This window comes from Apium graveolens, chromosome 11, assembly GCF_009905375.1.
Source record: "Apium graveolens cultivar Ventura chromosome 11, ASM990537v1, whole genome shotgun sequence".
Taxonomy (NCBI): Eukaryota; Viridiplantae; Streptophyta; class Magnoliopsida; order Apiales; family Apiaceae; genus Apium; species Apium graveolens.
The window spans coordinates 76,719,193-76,741,403 of NC_133657.1; the positions used below are offsets into that span (position 1 = coordinate 76,719,193).

General features: G+C 40.8%; 1 protein-coding gene across 1 annotated transcript; it reads right to left on the reverse strand.

Annotated features, from left to right (window-relative positions):
- Nucleotides 1-13,825: 13,825 nt before the first annotated feature.
- LOC141695617 (uncharacterized) lies at nt 13,826-16,159 on the reverse strand. The gene is made up of 2 exons (XM_074499851.1): nt 14,499-16,159; nt 13,826-14,225 (listed from the first exon to the last, which is right to left on the reverse strand). Exons 1-2 carry the CDS (start codon nt 16,157-16,159, stop codon nt 13,826-13,828), a joined length of 2,061 nt encoding a protein of 686 aa, XP_074355952.1.
- Between the last annotated feature and the right edge of the window lie 6,052 nt (nt 16,160-22,211).

Below are 22,211 nucleotides of genomic sequence, written 5' to 3' on the forward strand. Positions count from 1 at the left end.
ATCGATTTGAATTATTATAATAATATTTTTTGAGATTTAAGTCCAACAACTGAATGTAATATTTAGAAACTATATAATCCTTACTAATTAACTACCCGCATATCTATTTTTATACTCTTTTACTTATACTGCTTTATGAACTTTTTCATCCTGATGATGTTCCACATACAGAGTCTGTGTGGGATAAACAGTCCCACACCTCACATGTCACCTTACTCTTTAATTTCATGATAGTTGCATGAACATCTTCATCGTACTTGGTCATTGATTTTATGCTTCCCTTGAATCCAATAGAGTAACGATAATAAAATATTTTACATCTCACCACATTCATCTACTATCAACAAAAAATAAACACATATAAAACTAGAGATTAACATCCCACTGCAACTCGACATTTGATATATCCAACTTTGAAATGAAAAATTATCCCAAGCAACATGCAAAATATAAATTTTGAAATCAAGGAACGAGATGGTCTAGTCAAGTAATGTTTACCAACTTTTTGTCGTACAGTTCATCTCATATATTATATTATTTATTTTAATTTAAATATATCATTTTATATGATAAAATATAACATATGCACTAAATATATTATATTTATTTGTGAGTAAAACGGTAACATATAAATATTTTTAATTTTTAATTTAAATAAAATGTTCCCTATGTGATCAATAGGCCTTGTGCGATCGCGCACCTCGCACATGCTCATTCATTATTTTATCACCGATCAATTGGATATCTGCAGGTTAGGTATGATGAATAGTGGGAGACGCGAGGTGAGGTGTTACCACCGCAAGGGAAAAGAGTTCAATGGGGAACCGGAATCAATGAATTACCACAATGACAAGATTTATGCAACAACCATGAAACTGAAAACCAAAATGATATATGAAGTGTGTGGGAGTGTGTATCCCACACAGGCTCAGTTGGTGGAGCACCAACAAGATATGACTGCTCATAAAGGAGTTTAAGCTGATCATTCCCTTTACTGTTATTTTGAATTATATCCATGATTAAGCTCTATTGAAATGTTATGGTTCCATTGTGCTTAGTCATTAAACTAGTTAGTTGATTGAGTTATGATTTGCTGTCAAGGTATTGCTCTATTAAGAATGCCAAAAGTTATGATGAATGTACTATTAAGGTACTGCTAGAACAAAGTTAAGGAGCTTTATGTTGCTTAGGATGAGGGTTATGCTTAGTTATTACTTATGATAAAATTTGTGAAGAAAATTATTTATGATGAAATTTGTGAATAAAATGGTGGAATACGCGAAACTTAGTTCATTGTTTAATCAGTTATCACCTCATATTGTTCCATCCAAGCGGACTCAACTTAGTTCATATTTCATTCAGTTCTCACCCTATGTGATCTCAAACATGTGATATGGGCTATGACCTTCACTACCAGAAACAATGTCCTCAAGACTTGATGGAAATGATTAGAAAATAAGAGTGCTGGTATCCCAATTTTGCCATCATCTCACCACCATTAGATCAGACCTGTAACTATACACGGGAACAGATGCTGAGGGCCAGAGATCACTTATTATCGAGTATACAATAAGAGTTTTCATCATTTAATTACTTGCATATATTATAATAGTCAAGAGAATAATCAATTAATCATATAAATGGCTTCAACCTTGGCCTTTATTTTTTGTCTGAAGTTGATCTTGAAAAATAGTGCACCAAGTTGATTAGATTGTCTCTAAGCCGCATTCATCCTAATGTTCTCTATTAAATTTGTCAAGGAAGTTAAGCTGCTAAATGAATTTAGTTCTGAAAATCCAAAATATCAATCACTTTCAGTGTCATTCTTGTGTAATTAGATCGAGCAACAACCCAATTTTCTTGACTGATGAAATATCTTCCTTAGAGCCAACATTGATTGTTTGTCCTTTAGGCAATGCCGCTAGATCATATCCAATCTCAAGAGCTTTTCGGCTGACTACGTGATAAATTTGGCCAAGAACTTCAGTGATGCACTTTCAACATTCATAGATTCAAGGGATGGTGTCTCCATAAAGAATGTATCTTGTTTCTCAATGTAGGCATGTGTAGTCTAAATGGTAACAACATGCAAGTAACACATAGCTCTGTTTCCCAGCAACATTATCATAATATTGGAATATATGTGGTCTCTGAGCTATTTCAACCATCTCTCAACATTCTCAAAGGTGATATTTCGAGTAACATCATACGCAAGCAATGCAAAATATCGATCACTAGTTTACGAGAAGATACTATCACCATATCAAAAGAACCTAATGATCCACGTATAATTGAAGAGCACTGGAGTCACCAAAATCATCTATTAGAACATTTTCATTTTATTATTAGTGAGACTAATAACGACGATGATGATGCCACCACAAAAGTATTGTTATGCAATTGGTGCATTCAACCTATATTTCTTACCTATCTATCTTACTATGCTTGTATCGAATGTAGTTTCTATCTCCACTTTGTATGTGCCAATAAATTGCCACACGAGTTGACTTTAGGTGTTGTTGGGCTTTACTGAGCAAGCCTAACTCCACATTAGTATGATATTGTCCGCTTTGGGCCGAGCCCGCACGGGTTTATTTTTGGGTCACTCCCAAAAGGCCTCATACTAATTGGAGTTATCTGGCTGCTTATATTCTAGCAAACTGCCCCTCCCACAAACGATGTGGGACAACTCCTAACAATCTCCCCCTTCACACATCGGGCCCGACACCTGTCGATTCTGCCTTCTTCAGTGTGACCATGATCCCCCTCGACCCATACTGAAAGTCCATCTGCCTATCTGCTCCCCCCAGGCCCATACTGGAAGGCTCGTCTGCCTTTTCCTTGAGCTCATTCTGGGGCAAGCCTATCTACCTCTTCCTAGGTCACTTCCGAAGCCATCTGAGATTGTTATGGACCGTTTATAACCTGAAGCTCTGATACCAATTGTTGGGCTTGCTAAGCAGGCCTAACTCCACATTAGTATGATATTGTTCGCTTTGGGCCGAGCCCGCACGGGTTTGTTTTTGGGCACCTCCCAAAAGGTCTCATACTAATTGGAGTTATCTGGCTGCTTATATTCTAGCAAACTGTCCCTCCCACAAACGATGTGGGACAACTCCTAACAATCTCCCCCTTCACACATCGGGCCCGACACTTGTCGATTCTGCCTCCTTTAGTGTGACCAGGCTCCCCCTCGACCCATACTGAAAGTCCATCTGGCTATTTGCTCCCCCTAGGCCCATACTGGAAGGCTCGTCTGCCTTTTTCCTTGAGCCCATTCTGGGGCAAGCCCATCCGCCTCTTCCAAGGTCAATTCTGGAGCCCATCTGAGATTGTTATGGACCTTTTATAACCTAAAGCTCTGATACCACTTGTTGGGCTTGCTAAGCAGGCCTAACTCCACATTAGTATGATATTGTCCGCTTTGGGCCGAGCCCGCACGGGTTTGTTTTTGGGCACCTCCCAAAAGGCCTCATACTAATTGGAGTTGTCTGGCTGCTTATATTCTAGCAAACTGCCCCTCCCACAGACACATGTCGATTCTGGCCCCTGATTATGCGATCTGACTCCCCCTTGACCCATACTGGAAGTCCATCTGGCTATCTGCTCCCCCTAGGCCCATACTGGAAGGTCCACCTGCCTTTTCCTTGAGCCCATTCTGGGGCAACCCCATCTGCCTCTTTCTAGGTCACTTCTGGAGCCCACGGGAGATTGTTATGGACCGTCTCAACCATAGCTCTGATACCACTTATTGGGCTTGCTAAGCAGGCCTAACTCCATATTAGTCTGATATTGTCCGCTTTGGGCCGAGCCCGCACGGGTTTGTTTTTGGGCACCTCCCAAAAGGCCTCATACTAATGGAGTTATCTGGCTGCTTATATTCTAGCAAACTGCCCCTCCCACAAACGATGTGGGACAACTACTAACAGGTGTAACCCCATTTCACTTGCAACATTCTCTCACCCTCAAGAACAACGCTAGATTCTATAGTTTAGTGCAATATGGCTTCAACACGAATAAATTCTACTGTAAATGTGAGATTTATGATATCAAAATTAATATATGTTGTGCATTTTTGCCTACCAGGATTAAAAATAAGTCTCACAAGCACCATCCCCTTGTTAACGTACATCCCCCGATTCCAAAATTTGTAGTTTAATTTCTCAACATTCTCAAAGGTGATATTTCGAGTATCATGGTTAAGTTAAAAAATCAGACATGATTATCTTTTTCCATATCACTGTCAATTGGAAGTTAATGTGACAATTGACTATTGACTTATAACATAATATTTAAAAAAGATAAAATCTTAACTTATTCTTTTTAATTATCCGATAAAAATTTCCGATCTTTTAAATTCATCGCTAATTTGGGCACATGATTATGTATATATACTTGGTATAAATTGTAAATAGGATTTACGATTAGAGTGTTTTAAATCTTACCTGATTTTGGATTTATAATTTGGGTTTGTTATTATAGTGTTGTAGTTATTGATAAGTATGGACATGGATGATAAGTTTTTGATATTCAATTGGAGGAAATATAAAGTTATTATCACAGTAGGCGAAGATAAGAACCAAGTGAAGAAATAATGAGAGTTAGTAGGAAAAAGATTGTAATGACATGTGGGTAGGGGCCCTGGACATAATAAGAAGACGTAAAAATTCAGCTAAAGTGGTGAATTCTCGATGAAAAATGAAACCAGACAGGCCAGGGGTGAAGAAGCCTGCAACATATGTTGCTAAAAAAGCATGTGAAAAAGTATACAATCAATGGAGCTGGTTTATACATTGATCCCAAATCTGGCGAAACATATTTAAATATAAGTTTGAATATATTTGTTTTTATTTTTGCGGCTTCCATGGTATCTTGACATGAATTTGTCCATATAATTTCATACATAATTATTTGATACCAAACGGAGAACCACCAAATCATGTTGGAAAAGCTTCAAATCATAGTGGACAAGTTTCGACTCCTGTCGCTACTATAATTTTATCAAAATATGGTCCTCCAACCACACAACCCAATGAAATGGAGTTGAAATAGTGCTAGTGAAATGCATATTTTGTTGATCTTCGTCTTAAGATACAATTGATGTAATTTTTATGATATTTATGTGATTTGCAAATATTATGTTATTTGTAGTAATATCTCATTAATACTGATTTACTTAAATTTGTAGCTTTCTGATCATGTTCACTCCTGTAGTCTTAGATAATTTAGTTATAAAGAATTACAAAAATTGTAACAGCCCGACTTTTAAAACTATTAATTCAAATATAAAAATTTAAATAAAATAGATTCTTTATTCGATAAATAAATTATCCAATAAAGTCAAATCACCGGTCAAACTTATTAAATTAAAATCATAAAAATCGGAGAGCAGCTCCATATATCCATATATAAATGTCTAACAGATAACTCATATTTATTCAATATATATGATAAGTCTTTTCCAATAAATTGCATCTAAATCAAATAGCATTGAAATCCACATAGTTCATATCAAATTACATCCGAGGTTGATGCTTTGAACTTTTTCGGTACATAAGCATCAGTGGCATTGTATATTGTACTATCAATCGACACATTATCCTCACTAATCAGTACATTCAAAGTAACGTCTTTGTTAACAATGTACATAATTTGTTGGAAAACATGAGTTCTATTCTGGTCTGATAATAAAATAATAACATACAGTATAAGTACACATAATTATCTGTTATTAATTTCTTTTAAGAATAAAATAAAATCCGGTTCAGGTAATTGTTTATTTTCTATACCTCTCCAGCTTCCTAAACTTCTTCAAATGTCATGGTTGCAGTCTTACCAACTAATCACCTAACAACACGATCATAGATGATAACATTAACTGCTTCTATTTTATCACGAGTGTTGATGGAGGAATTTGGGAACAACAAAACTTGAGGTTAGTAGCCGGAAACAAGATCTGTGATGGCGGTTCTACATCGGAAACGTGAACAGTAGTCGGTGGATCCGATGAACAGTATTCATCGGAAAAGATGAACAGTGTTTGGTGGTGGTGATTATTGGGGGCTGATATTGCTTAGGGTTAGTGGTGGCTCCTTTGCGCTCTCGCTTCTGACCCCTTACAATTTGCCTACGTACCCCTATTTATAGGGGATCAAGCCCACGTAGTTCTTGGGGAACAAGAAACCTAATGGGCTTAGATTTCTTATCCCGAGGCCCAATGGGAAACCCACTGGAAACCGTCTTCTACTAGCTTTAGGAATGTCCGTCGATGAGGCCTAACCACAAAGGCCCAAGGCTCGTCCGCGGCTTCGAGACTTCACGGATAAGGCATCTCCCTGGCCAAGGATAACCCTCCGCTACCAGCTGTTTCTCTAGTCCACGGACGCAAGTATGGCCGTGGTTCACCCCAAATGTTGGACGCATCCTTGTCCCCCGATAAGGAGCCCCTACCAGATTACTGGACAAGTGATCCCAAGCTTTTGGGTGCAAAGTGCAGGATACTCCGAAGTCTCCCAACGAGGACACCCGTTGACTACAGAGACAGGGCTCTCAAAGCACACACCAGATTTCACCCCACATCCCCAATGAGGACACCCATTGACTACAGGAGGAGGCCTTCAGTCCAGGCATACCCCTGGAGGTCTCTGACCACGGACACCGCCTTTCCTGTAGATATGCTACAGGAAGGAGTTCTTCAATAGAGTACTTGCATCAAATAGGTCAGTAATAACATTCTCCATATTCCTTGAATCTTCCAGAGAGTTCATCCAAGTAGCATGTCAAAATTGTACTTATATGTCAAGTAGAAGTTAAGGGCGCGCCCTCACATTCCTGTATGTTGGCGTCGCCCTGTGTCATCGGCCTTTGATCTCTTCCTATGTCATTCCACATCATAGGGCGCGCCCTGAATTATTCATCGTTAGGACTCGCTCTAATTCTGACTAAGCCAAAGTGTAGGTCTATCAAAGCAATCATGTACAAGTAATCCGTCCAAAGAGCCTTTCTTGTCCAATGCGCGCCCTAAGGCTCACCACAGAACAGGTTTCAATTAAGAAATTTCCCTCCTCCTTTTTTGATAATTGGGCGCGCCTCCTCTACCATGTTTGAGGGCGTGCCTTTAATACATGATAATCACAACTGTTAATCAACTACTCAGTCAATGGGGCGCTATCTTTGGGCGCGCCTTCTATTTATGGAAAGTCAATCTTATCTTTTTCCTAGATTTCAGGCGCTTCTCCTTTGATTCTGCTCATTTTGTTAATCTTAATCTGAATATTGTTTATACCAATTTTTGGGCATAACAACTACCCCCCAAATTCCATATGTCATTGAAAATGGGATTGGAATTTTTCTCATCCTAATCAAAATCCGTATAAACAAATCTTTCAACACTTTTTACAGGGCGCGCCTTCAACAGGGCGTGCCTTCCAATTTTTCTTTACAGTTTCAATGATGCCATAATAACCAAATAGGGCGCGCCTTCGAGAGGGCGCGTCTTAGAAGTTCAAACGGTTTTAAAACTAGTCCTCCTTATTATTAGGGATTCGTGATTGATGTGACTGATCTGACAGCTGTCTTCTTTTTTACTATAAATACTAGTCACAATCAGTCATTTTTTTCTTTTACTTTTACCTTCTCTCTTACTTCATCCCCTTTTCCTTTTCAAAGTACCACACCGGCGGCACTATTCTTCTGCTCAGAATCCTATCTCTCGGCCACCATTTCTCCAGTTTTTTCCGATCATTCTCTTCTCCATTCGAAAAGGTATGTAAAGCTTTTTTTTTAATTTCATTGCATAAATCACATTGCATGCTATATTGTCCTTTCAACTTCCTTCACTGTTCTTGATGATATGCATAAAATGATGTATATATCTGTGTATGTATATGTTCAATTCTGACTTCTTGCTTTTTTTAGATCTAAATTTATTAGGTATAATTTCTAATTTCATGTTTCTAGGAAGCCTAATCGTTTATCCCTAAATTCAAAAGCATATATTTTATGATAAGGTCGCGCCTTTACATTTATACTGGGTGCGCCGTCATCATCTACTTATCGATAGCTTATCGTTCAGAGCAGTCTCTATGGATCTTTTAACTGTTAGGACACGCCTTCTTAGCGTACGATCCGTCTCAAAGTAAACTGTCATAGATAATAGGAAACATCATTTTCTTAAGCCTCCTCTTATTTTTTCTATTTCCTTCGTACTTTCATATCTCATTCTTTCGCACAGGGCGCGCCCTTAAAATTTCTTTTGGTTTTCTTGACAGCTGGAAGACGAGGGCGCGTCCTCTCTTTTTCACCCTTTCAAGAATTTCCTCACAAATTTGGGGATCTATTCGCCTCCAAATACTTACTTCGATCCTCAACCCCCAAACGCCCACCATACTCCTGACTTTCTGAACCGAGTGGCGCGCCTTCTTCAAGACTCCAAAAAGGGTACTTTAATGGCAGATTCCTCAGGTAGTTCTTCTACAGACAACATTCCTTTATCTCGTAGACACAGGAAGCGTAAGCTGGTCCAAAAGGACAGATCTCCAGCCCCAGATAGGACAGAATTGGACGACGATGACTGGTTTGAGAGTGTGAATGCTGATAGGTATAGGGGTGTTGAGAGGGGTGTCAACGTAGGTGCATGACCTTCTAAAGTATCATATAAGGCTGTATCCCCAAGCCCATCTCCTCAACAAATAGAAGGCGCGCCTACTTCTCCCGTCCCTGAGGGCGCGCCTGAAGTAAGTGTGTCACCTCTACGCGATGAAGAAAATTTCTTTGACGAGGACTCCTTCCAATTTTCTACCTCTCCTGAGCCTTCTCCAATTCCCTTCCAACACTGGGAAGTTTCTGATAGTGAATTAGACTTTGATTGGGATGAATTCGAGCCATGCAATGAAGCTGTGAAGAAACATTTCAGGAAGGAGCACGGGAAGCTTTTCTGCGTGGGCCTGTCCTCAGCTTGTTCAGATGAGCAACTGGGATGGCTCATGGAATTTTAAGACATGGAGGGCATATGGGCGCACCCTTTAAGCATGATGCGGCCCCATATCTTCAATTATGGGAGAAACTTTAAAATTCCCAGAATGATGACTAGCCCCAAGCTGGTATCTTTGGGTATAGGCGCGCCCTTACATCCCTACCTTAGGAAAGTGATAGAACTGTACGACGTGGCTCCACTCCAACTTTCTCCCAACAACTATAAGTTTATCCTGGCTCTATTCATCCTCTATATGGACTTGGGTTTTCCTCAACCGTCAATGGCAGAAGTTGCTTATTTTTTCAATCTAAGAAAATCTAACCATGGGTACTACTATTTGGTGGTGGACAAGCAGCACAACAAGAAGGGTTTTTCCTCAGGAAAGCTTAGCCATGAAAAAGGTTGGAAGGAAAACTACTTTTATCTGTACGACGTTCCCAGAATAAGGATAAGATTTAACAATTCACCAAGTAAGGGCGCGCCCTTTCGTTTCTTTCCTTGCATTATATCTATGTTATTTCTTTCTTTTCTCATCCTTATACTTTTTCAGACAGACCAGTGGCCAAACCTCTTAAGGGCGAGCCCAAAAAACGAGCTGAAGCCCTCCTTAGAGTGGCTGCTGACAGGTGGAACTTAAAAACCTTAGTCACCCGGACCAACTTGATGCGAGTAGGAATTCTTTCTGATCAAGTAGGAATGAAGTGTAAATATGTAAAATTTAGGAAGGGTGCTCCTGTTTCTCGCGTTGTTGATTTAGACAGTGAAGAAGAAGCTGAAGAAGAAGAAGAAGAAGAAGAAGAGACAAAGGATGGCTCCTTATAAGGCCAAGATCCTTCAGGTTTATTAATCATAGAATCTAAAGGCGCGCTATTCTACTATTGGCGTGTCCTACTTCTCTTCTGTCAACTTTTAAATTGTCACACAGGATATAAATTTTGTTTATTTAATCTCTCCACCTTCCAGGGCGCGCCCTTTTAGTTTAGGCGTAGCATTTTATACATGTTTATCAATATTGCCTTTATCCATTGCTTTCATTTATTGCCCTGCTCAACATACTTAACTGACATGCTTAACTAATATGTTCCATGTTTTATGCAGAAATGGCCCCTCCAAGAATCCCTAAATCTTTCGGGGCGCGCCCTGGTGACAAGCCTAGGCCTAAGTCAAAGAAAGATGCTTCTGCAGCACAGACGTCCATCCCAACTTCTGCTCCCATTCCTCAAACAACCCATGTTCCAAAAAGGCCCATAATTGATCTTACCGAGAAACAGGGCGCGCCTAAGAGGCATAGAGCAGAGAGCGCACCCTCTAGCCTTTCTACTGCTCTGAACGCTCTTGGCCCCATGGGTTCCCTTCATGTTTCGGATGAAGAAGTGGAACAGTGGCAAGCCATAGATTTGGGAGATGTCGCTCATGCTTCAATAAAGGCATCTTGCCAATTGTTCATCCACTCCACTCGAGTGGTGGACAGGCTACTTGAGGAGGGGGCACGCCTGGAGAGGCTGCAGGGTGACAACAACATTTTGAGGAATACCCTCAAAGACAAAGACTTTCTGCATGCCAAGGACATTAAAGCTAAGGACTCTGAGATCTCTTTTCTCAAGGATGAGGTGGCCAATCTTACTTCTCAGTTAGAGATTACCAACAAAAAGGCTACCTCCCTCCATACTGAGCTTGGTGGAGCCAACCTGAGGATTGAGTACCTCGAAGAGCAACAAAAAACAGGATGACCTGATGAGAAAAGGGAAATGGCTGATAAAGCATTTGCCAATGGTTTTCACTTCTACAAGGTTGGTTTTGTGGCCAATGACCCTGATTATACTTTCGAGAAGTTTGGGGAGGAGACAGTTGCCGAGATGGTGGAGTTTAAGAAAGAGCATGCTGCTGAAATCAAGGCGAGGAGGATAGAACTTGGGTTGGAGGAGGAAGAAGGTGAGGGCGCGCCACAAGAGGAAATCCCCAAGGACGCGCCTGAAGCTGATCCCACTGTCCCTCTTCAATCTATTCCTCCAAAAGACCAGTCTCAAGGCGCGCCTTAATTTATTTTAGCTAAAATCTCAAATACTTCTGAGGAGCCAGCCCTCTTTTGATGTTGTGCAAAGTTGTATGACCTATTTTTCTGCTACTCCTTTTTACATCATGACCTTTTGTGTGGCTCGACGATAATTTTATCTTTTCTCGTATGCATAAAAATTTGTTAAGGCACCATGGTTTTTCCCTTGGCCATTATATGTTTCCATGGATTATGTTACTATAGGGCGTGCCTTTTAACATATTTTCGAGTGTAATTTCTTTTTATGTGATCTCAAAGTTGTAATCGTATCATTTAGACCTAACGTCTCCTTCTTCGTAGTGTTTAGATATAAGGGCGCGCCATATTGCAAACAATACATACTTTTTCTTATCAGAAATGCCTTTGCGATTTTTTTACTTACTTATCAGCCCAGGGGCGCTCCTTAACTTGATTAGTTTTTGCTTTAGATAATTTTGTTGTTCATGTATATTTGTTCCTTTCTCCCTTGAATATTATATTTATCTTGAAGCAGAAATTACTAGGCAGGGCGCGCCTCAACATAGGGCGCGCCTCTGATGTTTTTCAAATGAATTTTTTTTATGTCAAACAAATAAAGCAGTTTGAAGTAACTTTTCTCTTTTATTGATAATGCGCTTTAGTGTGTAAATTACACCAGTCTCATGGCTACTATGCTCTATGGGGAAATTATTTAAAAAATAAAATAAAATTTCTTCCTTCTGCTAGTTCCAAGGTTCGCAGTCACATGTACTACCCCCCTAGGCTAGGAGGATTTTATTTGCTACTAGCCTATTACATAAGAATCAAAATAAAAAAATAAGGGGGACGCAACCACACCCTACTGATGATACTTCCGCAAATGTTCTGCATTCCATGCTCGAGGAATAAGTTTACCATCCAGATCTTCTAAGCGATAGGTCCCTTTCCAGAGTATGACTTTAACTTTGTACGGTCCTTCCCAATTAGCTCCAAGCACCCCGTGCTGAGCTATTTTAGTGTTAGGCATAACCTTTCGCAACACGAGATCTCCAACCTTGAACGGTACGGATTTTACCTTTTTATTAAAATACCTTGCGACCCTCTGCTGATACGCAACGAGCTTCAATTGAGCGTTCGCCCGGGCTTCATCTAACGGATCCAAGTGGAGCCTCTAGTTAACTTCCACATCTTCCTCGACGAACGCATCTCTCCGTAGAGATCCTGCTCCTACCTCCACGGGAACCATGGCCTCATACCCATAGGTCAGCAGAAAAGGGGTTTCACCTGTGGTCGACCTAGGTGTCGTGCTGTAAGACCAAAGGACCATGGGCATCTCTTCTGGCCAATCCCCTTTTTTCTCCTCTAACTTTGCCTTCAAGGTATGTTTTATGATTTTGTTTATGGCTTCTGTATGACCATTACTCTGCGGATGATAAACCGCGACGAAGTCTTTTTTAATCTTTAAGTCCTCACAAAGCTTCCTTAACTCTTTACTATCAAATTGCTTTCCATTGTCTGAGATGAGTTTGTAGGGGATACCGAACCTACATACTATGGAATTGAACACAAAATCCCTTATCTTCTTTGCCGTGATCGTGGCTAGTGGCATAGCCTCTGCCCATTTGGTGAAGTAGTCCACAGCCACCACAGCGTATTTCACACCCCCCTTTGCTTTGGGTAACTCTCCAATGAGATCAATTCCCCACATGGCAAAAGTCCAGGGGCTTGTTAGTGAGGTAATGGTGGATGTCGAGGTGTTGGAATAGTTGGCGAACCGCTGGAAATGATCACAAGCCCGAATAAAATTGAAAGTATTTTCCCTCATAGTCGGCCAGTAGTATCCTTGTCTGAGCACTTTTAATGCTAAAGAACCACCCCCGAGTGATTGCCACAAATCCCTTCGTGCACCTCTCTGAGAATATAATTTCCTTCTTCCATGTCCACACAACGTAACAATGGCTGGTTAAATCCCCTCTTGTATAGTACCCCGTCATATTCGACGTACTTTGCGGCCTGGTACCGAAGGCGTCGAGCCTGTAGTTTGTCCTCTGGTACAACTCATGTCTGAATATAGTTATGGATGGGAGTCATCCAGCTTTCTTGTGGGATTTCTTGCACTTGAAGCACCTCCACCTCCGGAATACTTGGAATTTCCTGGATTCCCAAAAGTATTTGTCCAAGTTGAACGATGTCCATCTGTGAACCCATCTTGGCCAAAGCATCCGCATTACTATTTTCTTCTCGTGGAACACTTTATAGTCTGGCATTTGAAATTTTTTCCAGTAGGCGTTTGCACATCTCATATATAGCTCCGTCCGCGGTCTCCGGGCTTGGAATCCTCCGTTGACCTGGTTCACAACTAATTCGGAATCACTCCGAACTATCAAATTCACGGCCCCTACCTCCAGAGCTAATTTCAGACCGTTGATCAAGGCTTCATACTCAGCATCATTGTTGGTAGCATAAAACTTGAAATAGATAGCACTCATCAAGCGGTGCCCCTCCGGAGTGATCAAGACAATCTCGGCACCTGACCCATTGTTATTTACGGCCCCGTCCACATGTAATGTCCACCAAGGGTGGGGGAGTTCCTGCTTCTTTTCATCCTGATGACTTTCCTACGAGGTTGGTTCTGCCAGCACTATGGCCTTATCATCAACTTCTTCATCGAACTCAAGTACGAAATCGGTCAGCGCTTGTCCTTTGATTGCCGTGCGAGGACAATATTCCAAATCAAATTGCCCTAGCTCCACGACCCATTTTAACATTCTCCCCGACGATTCGGGTTTATGTAGAATATGCCGGAGCGGATAAGCGGTGCGAACTTCTATTCGGTGAGCCTAAAAATACGGTCTTAGCTTTTGTGCCGCAAGAATAAGAGCGTACACTAGTTTTTCCATGTTGGTATACCTGGTTTCCGCATCCAACAACCTTTTGCTTACATAGTATACAGGCCACTGGTGGCTTGCTTCTTCCTTTACCAATACGGCACTGACGGAATATTCAGACACCGACAAGTACAGAATCAATGTTTCTCCGTCTTCTGGCTTGGCCAGCATCGGAGGATTTCCCAGTTGTTCTTTGATCTTCAGAAAAGCTTCTTCACAGTAGGGAGTCCACAGAAAATCCTTCCCTCTCCCTTTGATTGCTTTGAATAATTCTTTGTACCTATCCGACGACTTCGACACAAATCGATTTAGGGCCGCGATCCTTCCTGTCAGACTCTGTACCTGTTTGACGCTGGTGGGAGATTTCATGTCTAGCAGAGCTTTTATTTTCGCCAGGTTAGCCTCAATCCCCCGGTGGTTGACCATGAAGCCCAAGAATTTCCCCGACTCTACGCCGAACACGCACTTCTACGGGTTCCGTTTCATCCTATATTTCCTCAGAATATGGAACATTTCAGCTAAATCGGGGATGTGATCTTCCGCCCTTTTCGATTTCACGAGCATGTCATCCACATACACTTCCATAGTCTTCCCAATCTGCTTTTTGAACATTTTGTTTACCAACCTTTGATAAGTGGCACTGGCGTTGATCAGACCAAATGGCATTCCGATATAGCAGTAGAGCCCTCTATCAGTGATGAATGAGGTGTGCTCCTGGTCAGGCTCATACATAAGGATCTGGTTATACCCGGAGTATGCATCCAGGAAGCTGAGCAGAGCATGTCCTGCCGTGGTGTCGACCAAATGATCAATTCTTGGTAGGGGAAAAATGTCTTTCGGGCATGCTTTATTCAGGTCGGTGAAGTCCACGCACGTTCTCCATTTGCCGTTGGGCTTTTTTACCAACACCGGGTTTGCTAGCCATTCTGGGTAGAAAGATTCCCGAATTAGTCCGACGTTTAGGAGCCTCTCTACTTCCTCTGCCAGGGCTGTAGCTCTCTCTCCGCTTACGACCCTTCGTTTTTGTCGAACCCCCTTATGCTTGGGGTTGATATTCAATCGGTGGCACATTATTTCTGGATCAATTCCCACCATTTCAGAATGGCTCCATGCAAATACATCAAGGTTCACCAACCGAAATATTGAAAGACCTTCCTTTAACTTTGGTGCCAACTGGGATCCTATTCTCAAAACCTTACTCAGGTCTTTTTCATCGACAGAGATTTCAATCGCATCTTCTGCTGGCCCCATCTTTTCCGTCGGCATTGGTATCCGGGGATCCAAGTCAGGCGAATCATAGATCTCATTGTCTTGTAGAGAGGGTGCATCCCCTTTAGGAGGTGCGCCTTGCGTAGTAGATGCACCAACTTCTTTAGTATATTTTGTGGGCAAGGGTGCTCCTGCAGGGGGAAGGGCATCACCCTGTTCAAAGCTTTGCAAGACATCAAATCTCCCTTCTAAACGTTCCCCATGGAAATCTGTTTGGACTATGGTATCCATCGCCTCCTCTTCTTCCAACATCTCAATTCTGATTGCGTCTTCCAAGTACAACATTGTCGGGGGCAACTCAGAGGGATGCTCATCTTCTTGCTCAATATAATAGTGGACTCGGATTTCCTCGGTTGGTTGCTCAATGCTTTTTTCCCGATCTACGTCCGAAGTATCTTCGGTGTGGGAGTCTTTTCTAAAGCCTTTCATAGCTTTCCTGTAGCACTCCCGAGAGTCATACTGGGAACCCTTTATACTTCCCACCCCATTCGGCGTTGGAAATTTGATAGTTAGGTGATGGATTGAAGTGATGACTCTCATCTCCCGCAGAAAAGGTCGTCCCAATAACACGTTGTGGGACGATTCCTGATTCAGGACCTTAAATTCAAGCATCTTTGTTACCGACAATGGGCTTTCCCCCAGAGTACATGGCAGCCGAATCGACCCCATGCCTCTAACTCCTGCGCCTGAAAAACCATAGACCCACGAGTCTTCCCCCGACATATCCTGATCAGGTAGTCCCATCTTTTTGAAGGTGTTGTAATAGAGGATGTTTGTCGAGCTTCCATTATCCACGAAGGCTCTATGGACATTCTTGGTTTCGATTTGGATGGAAATAACCAGCGCATCATTGTGGGGATGATGTACCCATCGGGCATCTGCTTCTCTGAAGGTGATATCCATGGACTCACCCTTAAACACCTTGGGTGGCCGAGTTTCCACCCTATGAATGTTTGTGAGAGGCCTGAACCGGGCTTCCCTAGCATATTTTGCCAAGGCTCGGTTACTGCATTCCATTCCGGGATCTCCCCCGTAGATTGTTCAGATACTGCCATCCATGACAAATTTATTTTCCTCCAGTGTATCATTGTTTGCCCCGCGCGGGGCTCGTCTTTCCTCTTCCCTTGTTCTGTCATCCTTGTGCTTCTTTACTTCCTTGACTACCCATTCTCCGAGGTATCCTTCCTTGATAAGCACTTCGATTTCATCCTTTAAATATCGGCACTCATGCGTGTTATGTCCAGATGATTCATGGTATTCGCAATATTTTTTCTTGTCTTTGCTTTGCCATGACGATAAAGCTTCAGGTTTTCTAAATAGCCCTTTATTTTTGTTTACTTCGTAGATATGCCTGATAGATGCGACCAAAGGTGTGTACCGGCTTGTCCTATAATCGTAGTTTGAGGGAGGACTCCATCCCCTCCTTGTGCTTGCTATATTCACCCGGTCTGGGCTTCGACTACTTCTTCGGTACCTTGGGCTTGGAGACCTAACCCTCTTCCTTCCTTTGCTTCTCTGACTTGACTGTAAAGTCAGATGCATCTCTGCCAGAGATTGTTCTATAGCTTTAAAAGATTTTGCCAAAGCGAAGACGTCTGCTAGAGTAGCTGGGTCTTTCCCTTGCAAGTGCTTCCAAAAGTCCGAGCCAACCCTTAATCCTGCGATCAAGAAGCTTTTCAGGGCTTCGTCTGATGCCCCCCTCACGCTAGTAGACTCAGCGTTGAACCTCTTGAAGTACGATGTCAAGCTTTCATTTTCTCTTTGCCTAACATTGGCAAGAGTTGTGACAGAGGGCGCGTATCTCACCGTGGCTTGGAACTTGGTTAAGAACAGACTTTTCATCTGATCCCATGAGGTGATCACTCCTGGCCCGAGCTTTTGAAACCACTGCTGAGCGCTTTCTCTAAAGGTTGCCGCTAAAAGGCAGCATCGAGCCAAGTCCGGGACTTGGTATACATCCATCTCTAGATTAAAGCGACCCAGGAATTCCACCGGATCTGAGTTTCCGTGAAAACGGAGATCGCTAGTAGTGTTGCGATACCCGGCTGACAATTGTGCCTCTCTTACTGCCATCGAGAATGGGGAAGGGATTTCAGCTGTAGCCGTCACCCTGCCTTCAAGGTGGTTAAGTAGCCGTTTTAGATCTCCCACATTGAAAGTTCCCACGCCAGGAATGGTCTGCATTTGAGGCTGCGTACCTTGGGGTTGCAATGGAGGTATCTCCACTAGATTCCCCCTGGGAGGGGATTGCTGTTGGTTCGTATTCTGGGTGTCTTCGGGTATTACAATTATTTCAGGATTTCGTTCTTGATTTCTCCCTTGATTCTCTTCTCCACCTTGGCCGCGGCCCCGAGCTGTACCGCGATCATAGTTTTCTACATTTCTGTGATCATCATGTTTCGCATAATCGTAGCCATCTGCTTGGTTATTCCAGCGGGAATCAAGGTGACCGCGGTAATTGCCACGACGGTATCCCTCTAAATATCTACCTCGACCTCCACCTCTTCCTCTCCATTGAGGCCTTCTCCAACGATCGTTTCCATACCCACGCCCATACCGATCCAGCGATCTGCGGGGAGGAGCTCTCTCATGATCGCGGTGCCGCTCCCGATTTTCCTGGGAATTCAGGGGCACACGCGTTGGATCGCGGTGCCGCTCCCGATTTTCCTGGGAATTCAGGGGCACACGCGTTGGATCGCGGTGCCGCTCCCGATTTTCCTGGGAATTCAGGGGCACACGCGTTGTATCATGGGGCGTCACATCTCCGCGATCATCTTCTTTCTACCATTCAAGTAACACCATTCTCAAATTATCATCGCCCAAGCGAATCCCCAAGCGATCTTTCAAAGCTGCGAAGCCCCGTTGCTGATTCTCCGGCATCGACTCCGCCTGTCGGCGTTCCTCGAGACTACGTCCAGACCGGTGCGGATGGGCGGCGCCCTGGTTGTCTGTCCACAGAATTTCCCGTCCATTTGCATCTTCTTCCACTAGCTCGATGATTGGGGACGTGTCATTAGAATAGTCCAGGCGTCGCGGGGTTATCGGCACACGCCCTCCCTCAGTGCGGCCATGGCCGGCTGAGACATCCCTATCAGTCATGGGTGCTTTTCCAGGGGCATGAGTCGCCCGGTTGTGGCGAAGACCCCTTCTGGCCTTGCGTCGTTCCACGGTGCTTAACCTTGAATCAAAACCATTCAAAGCATCGCCCATGCGATACAGTTGTTCCAACAAGTCGCTGTTGCTGATGAGCACAGGTGGCTGCCCTCCAACGTTCGACGTGGGACGATCAGTCATTGGCGGAACGTAGGGTTCATATTCATAGCCATGATCAGAATCTTCTTCAGAACTTCCATCGTAAAAACTTCTATCATGATATTGAGACATCCTTCCTCCCAGATGTACCTCCAAGTACCATTATTCTATATCTGTTACAAATGATTATGGCTGTTAAATTTTTTATAGTTCTTCAAAGATAATGATTTGGTAATTAGGTATACTATTAAATATAAATACCTCTTTTATGCAAATGGGGAGCTCTTTAGACATTTAGGATTAACACACTTCTATCTTTCTTGTAATATATTAAACTCTTCGTGGCAAAAGTTACAATTAGTAAACCACCAATTATTAGTTGCTTCAACCCTTTTTTGTAATAGGACATAGAACTTTTTTATGGAAAATAATTTATTAATTCTGCACATTAAAAATATGACTATTTGAAGGATATATGATAACTAGAATAACTTGTTTTTCTTATAATACCTTGATATAGTGAGAAGATGTTTTTTTGTCAAATCTTTCACTGTCATAGTTTCAATAACATGAACACTATTAGACATAGTTTGTACTGAAACACTATTTTGAGGATTCTTGTATCCATCCACGACTAGCTTATGAATATGAATATATAATAAATTTTCTTGAGATACCCATAAATTTAAAAAAGGGTTTCATACAAAGACTTTAAAAATTAAAATTATAATTGAAAAGAAATATAGACATTACGAAATATTTACCTCTTCGGAATTGCTTTCACCACATTATTGTCCAATTGAAATAGATTTTTGACGATGGCAAGGAACTTATTTGAACAGCCTCTGCAAAGTATAATAGAAAAAGAATTAATTAAAATACAAATTATTATCAATGAAATCTCTGCCTCAATTTTTTTGTATATTTGAGTGGGTAGACTTACCCCTAAAAGTCTGTAGCTTTGCACTTGTTAAAATACCAATAAAAGGTTGCTCCAACTTTGGTTTATAAAGTTTGTGTGTTACTTCATCCTATTTATCCCAAACAGTGACATTGGGAGAGTTTCTAAATAAAGTATCATATCCGCACTGTTTATACAAATATTGCAATACATTGAAGGCAATCTAATCCAATATGTAAACTTTGGAGAGATTATTTCATATACTTTACATATACACATTCAAGATAAGATATTTTTATTTTTACAACTTTAGTAGTTTACCTTCTCTTACGGATTTTGAAATTCACTATTTTCTTTCCCCCATATTTTGTGTGAATTGGGCTCAAGTTTTCAAAATTTTCAGCCACACCAGTGAGATCTGAAAAATTAAAAAAATCACGAAAAATATGACAAATATAAAATACTAAAATTTGTGTTAAAAATTTTGCCCAAACAATTTATAGACTATGTAGTTATTTGCAAACACGTGGCATGGTCAGGTAATTGTGGAGGAACATTACTTGTTGCAATATCCAATAGGTCACCCAAATCAACAAACTCAAATTTATGTTTTGGTATCATGAAGTCATCTTCGAGAACCTTTTCCACCATAGTAGAACTGATAGAGTTAATTATATAATTCGAACAAACTGGCCTGAGTTTAGCTGTGGCGTCCTTCACAATGAAATTTGTTATGATATACACAAATTCTCCCTTTTCGGTCTACCACACTTCATATTTGGTATATTCTATGAAGATTGATAATTTTGTTGCTCATCCATATCTGAAAACATGACATCAAAACTAATTATGAATGAGTAATTAGTTAATTATATGAAATTACTATCATTTTAGTACACAAGTGCAAACTAAAGTTATATGTGACGCCCTCAAACTCGGGATTAGAAATGAGGACCTACAACACTAATATACTAATACAATATAACAACATAAATAAATTAAACCCCGAAAGCTACAAGGATCTAAACAGGATAAAGTATGAGACAAGGTTACAACTACCAACCAGAATATTATAATTACAACCCTTATTATAAATAAATCCAAAATATACGATTCCGACTTTGAATTGCCAGATAACCCAAAAGTATCTGAACCAACTATTACAATTCCCACCAACCATCGTTGCTTTCTCACACAATATCTACCTGATCTGGCACCTGAAATCTGACGGTATGGAAAGGACCGCCAGGAACACTCTTACGAGCGGTTCACCTAAGTCTGACCATCTTCTTGCTTAACCGTCATGGTTAGATCAACACAAATAAATGAGCAAAAAGGCGCAACAAGTAACTATTTAAATAGTTCCAAATATCAAGACTATAGAGGCATTCTTATTCTCAATAAACTAGGTGACAATATCTTAACAATAACTAGGAAAGGAACTCAAGATAAGGGTTTCAAGGTATTTGAGATTCAAGCTCTGTGTAATCAGTTTTCAAGATCAAGTGACAGGGTTCTCAAATGGATTTTCATAACTTTAAGTAGTTTAATCAATACTATTCAATTTTCAAATCAAATTGCAATAATTAGTGCTCGTTGCACAATAAAGAGAAATCTTTCACTTTTATTTTAACAACATAGAACCCTTGATTGGAATATCCATCTTTTAAATATAATACGGGTGATCAGCCCGTACTGACCTCCATCCGGTCATTAAAGCACCTATGGCATTATTTCAACCTATAATACTGGACTAACCCCGCTAGCCTCTTACGTGACTGGACTAGTCCTACTAGCCTCTTACGTCTCTATCCAATCGTTAGGAATTCATCGAAAAACCTTTATATTGGAAAACAAAGAGTTTAAACTAAATTCCTTTTTAACGGTACCAGCATTTGAAATCATTTGGACTCTTTCAAGTTGAAATTCATTCTTAGGTTCAATTCAAGAATTTAAGTGAATAAACAAGTGAAATTAAAAGAGCGTAAGTTGGGAAATGATCAAACATCAAGCATAGGTATTCACAAGACTATTAATTAAGATGATTTCAAGAAATGAAATGTCAATAAGGTTCAAGTTCACTATAACAGGAATCTAGGTTAACAAGATAACAAATGAAAATTTTCATCGAATTCCATAGGTTCATAGGTTCGTTTGGATAGTTAGATATTAACAAGAACATGCATACGTGCTTGAAATGAAATGGACTATTATCAAGGGGCAACAACAATATCAACAAGATCATTTATTCTACTTATGCATGACTTAAGAAATTCTCTATGATCAAATCACAAGTAAAAAGAGTCAGAGTTACTTGCCACGCAAAGCTTTCCTTTTTCATAGTGTCTGAGCTACTACCACCTAATACTTCTTTTCTTTTCCTAGTTTGAATTCCTTCTCTTTCCGAATCTACAATATAAAACGAACCATAATTTGAAACCTTATCAATTCCCGACGTTTCTCAGAACGTCTAACTTTCTACCTCAATCGTATTATCTCAATACAACTTAATCTCACAGAACACGTATGATATAACTATTCTTATACCATTTATACCTTCGATCAATCATTTACTTTACACATACTCAATCTTTATCTATTTTACTCGACTACTTATCAAGTAGTCTCACAGATAAACCCTAATTACACATAACACGTAATCACAATCAATAGCATTCTCATATTCATATGCTCACATATCGGTTTCCAAATAATTACTATTGTTATTCTTAAACCTTTACAACTTCTGGTTAATAGACGATGTATACTTCTGTCAAAATTTTGACACGGCGTATTCGTATATTCATACTACCCAGTGTTTTGCTATCACCAAGCAAATTCACAATCCAATCCATTTTTTGAATCAATCATATGTATAACTATATAACCCAAGTTCAGATTCACACAAACTTACAA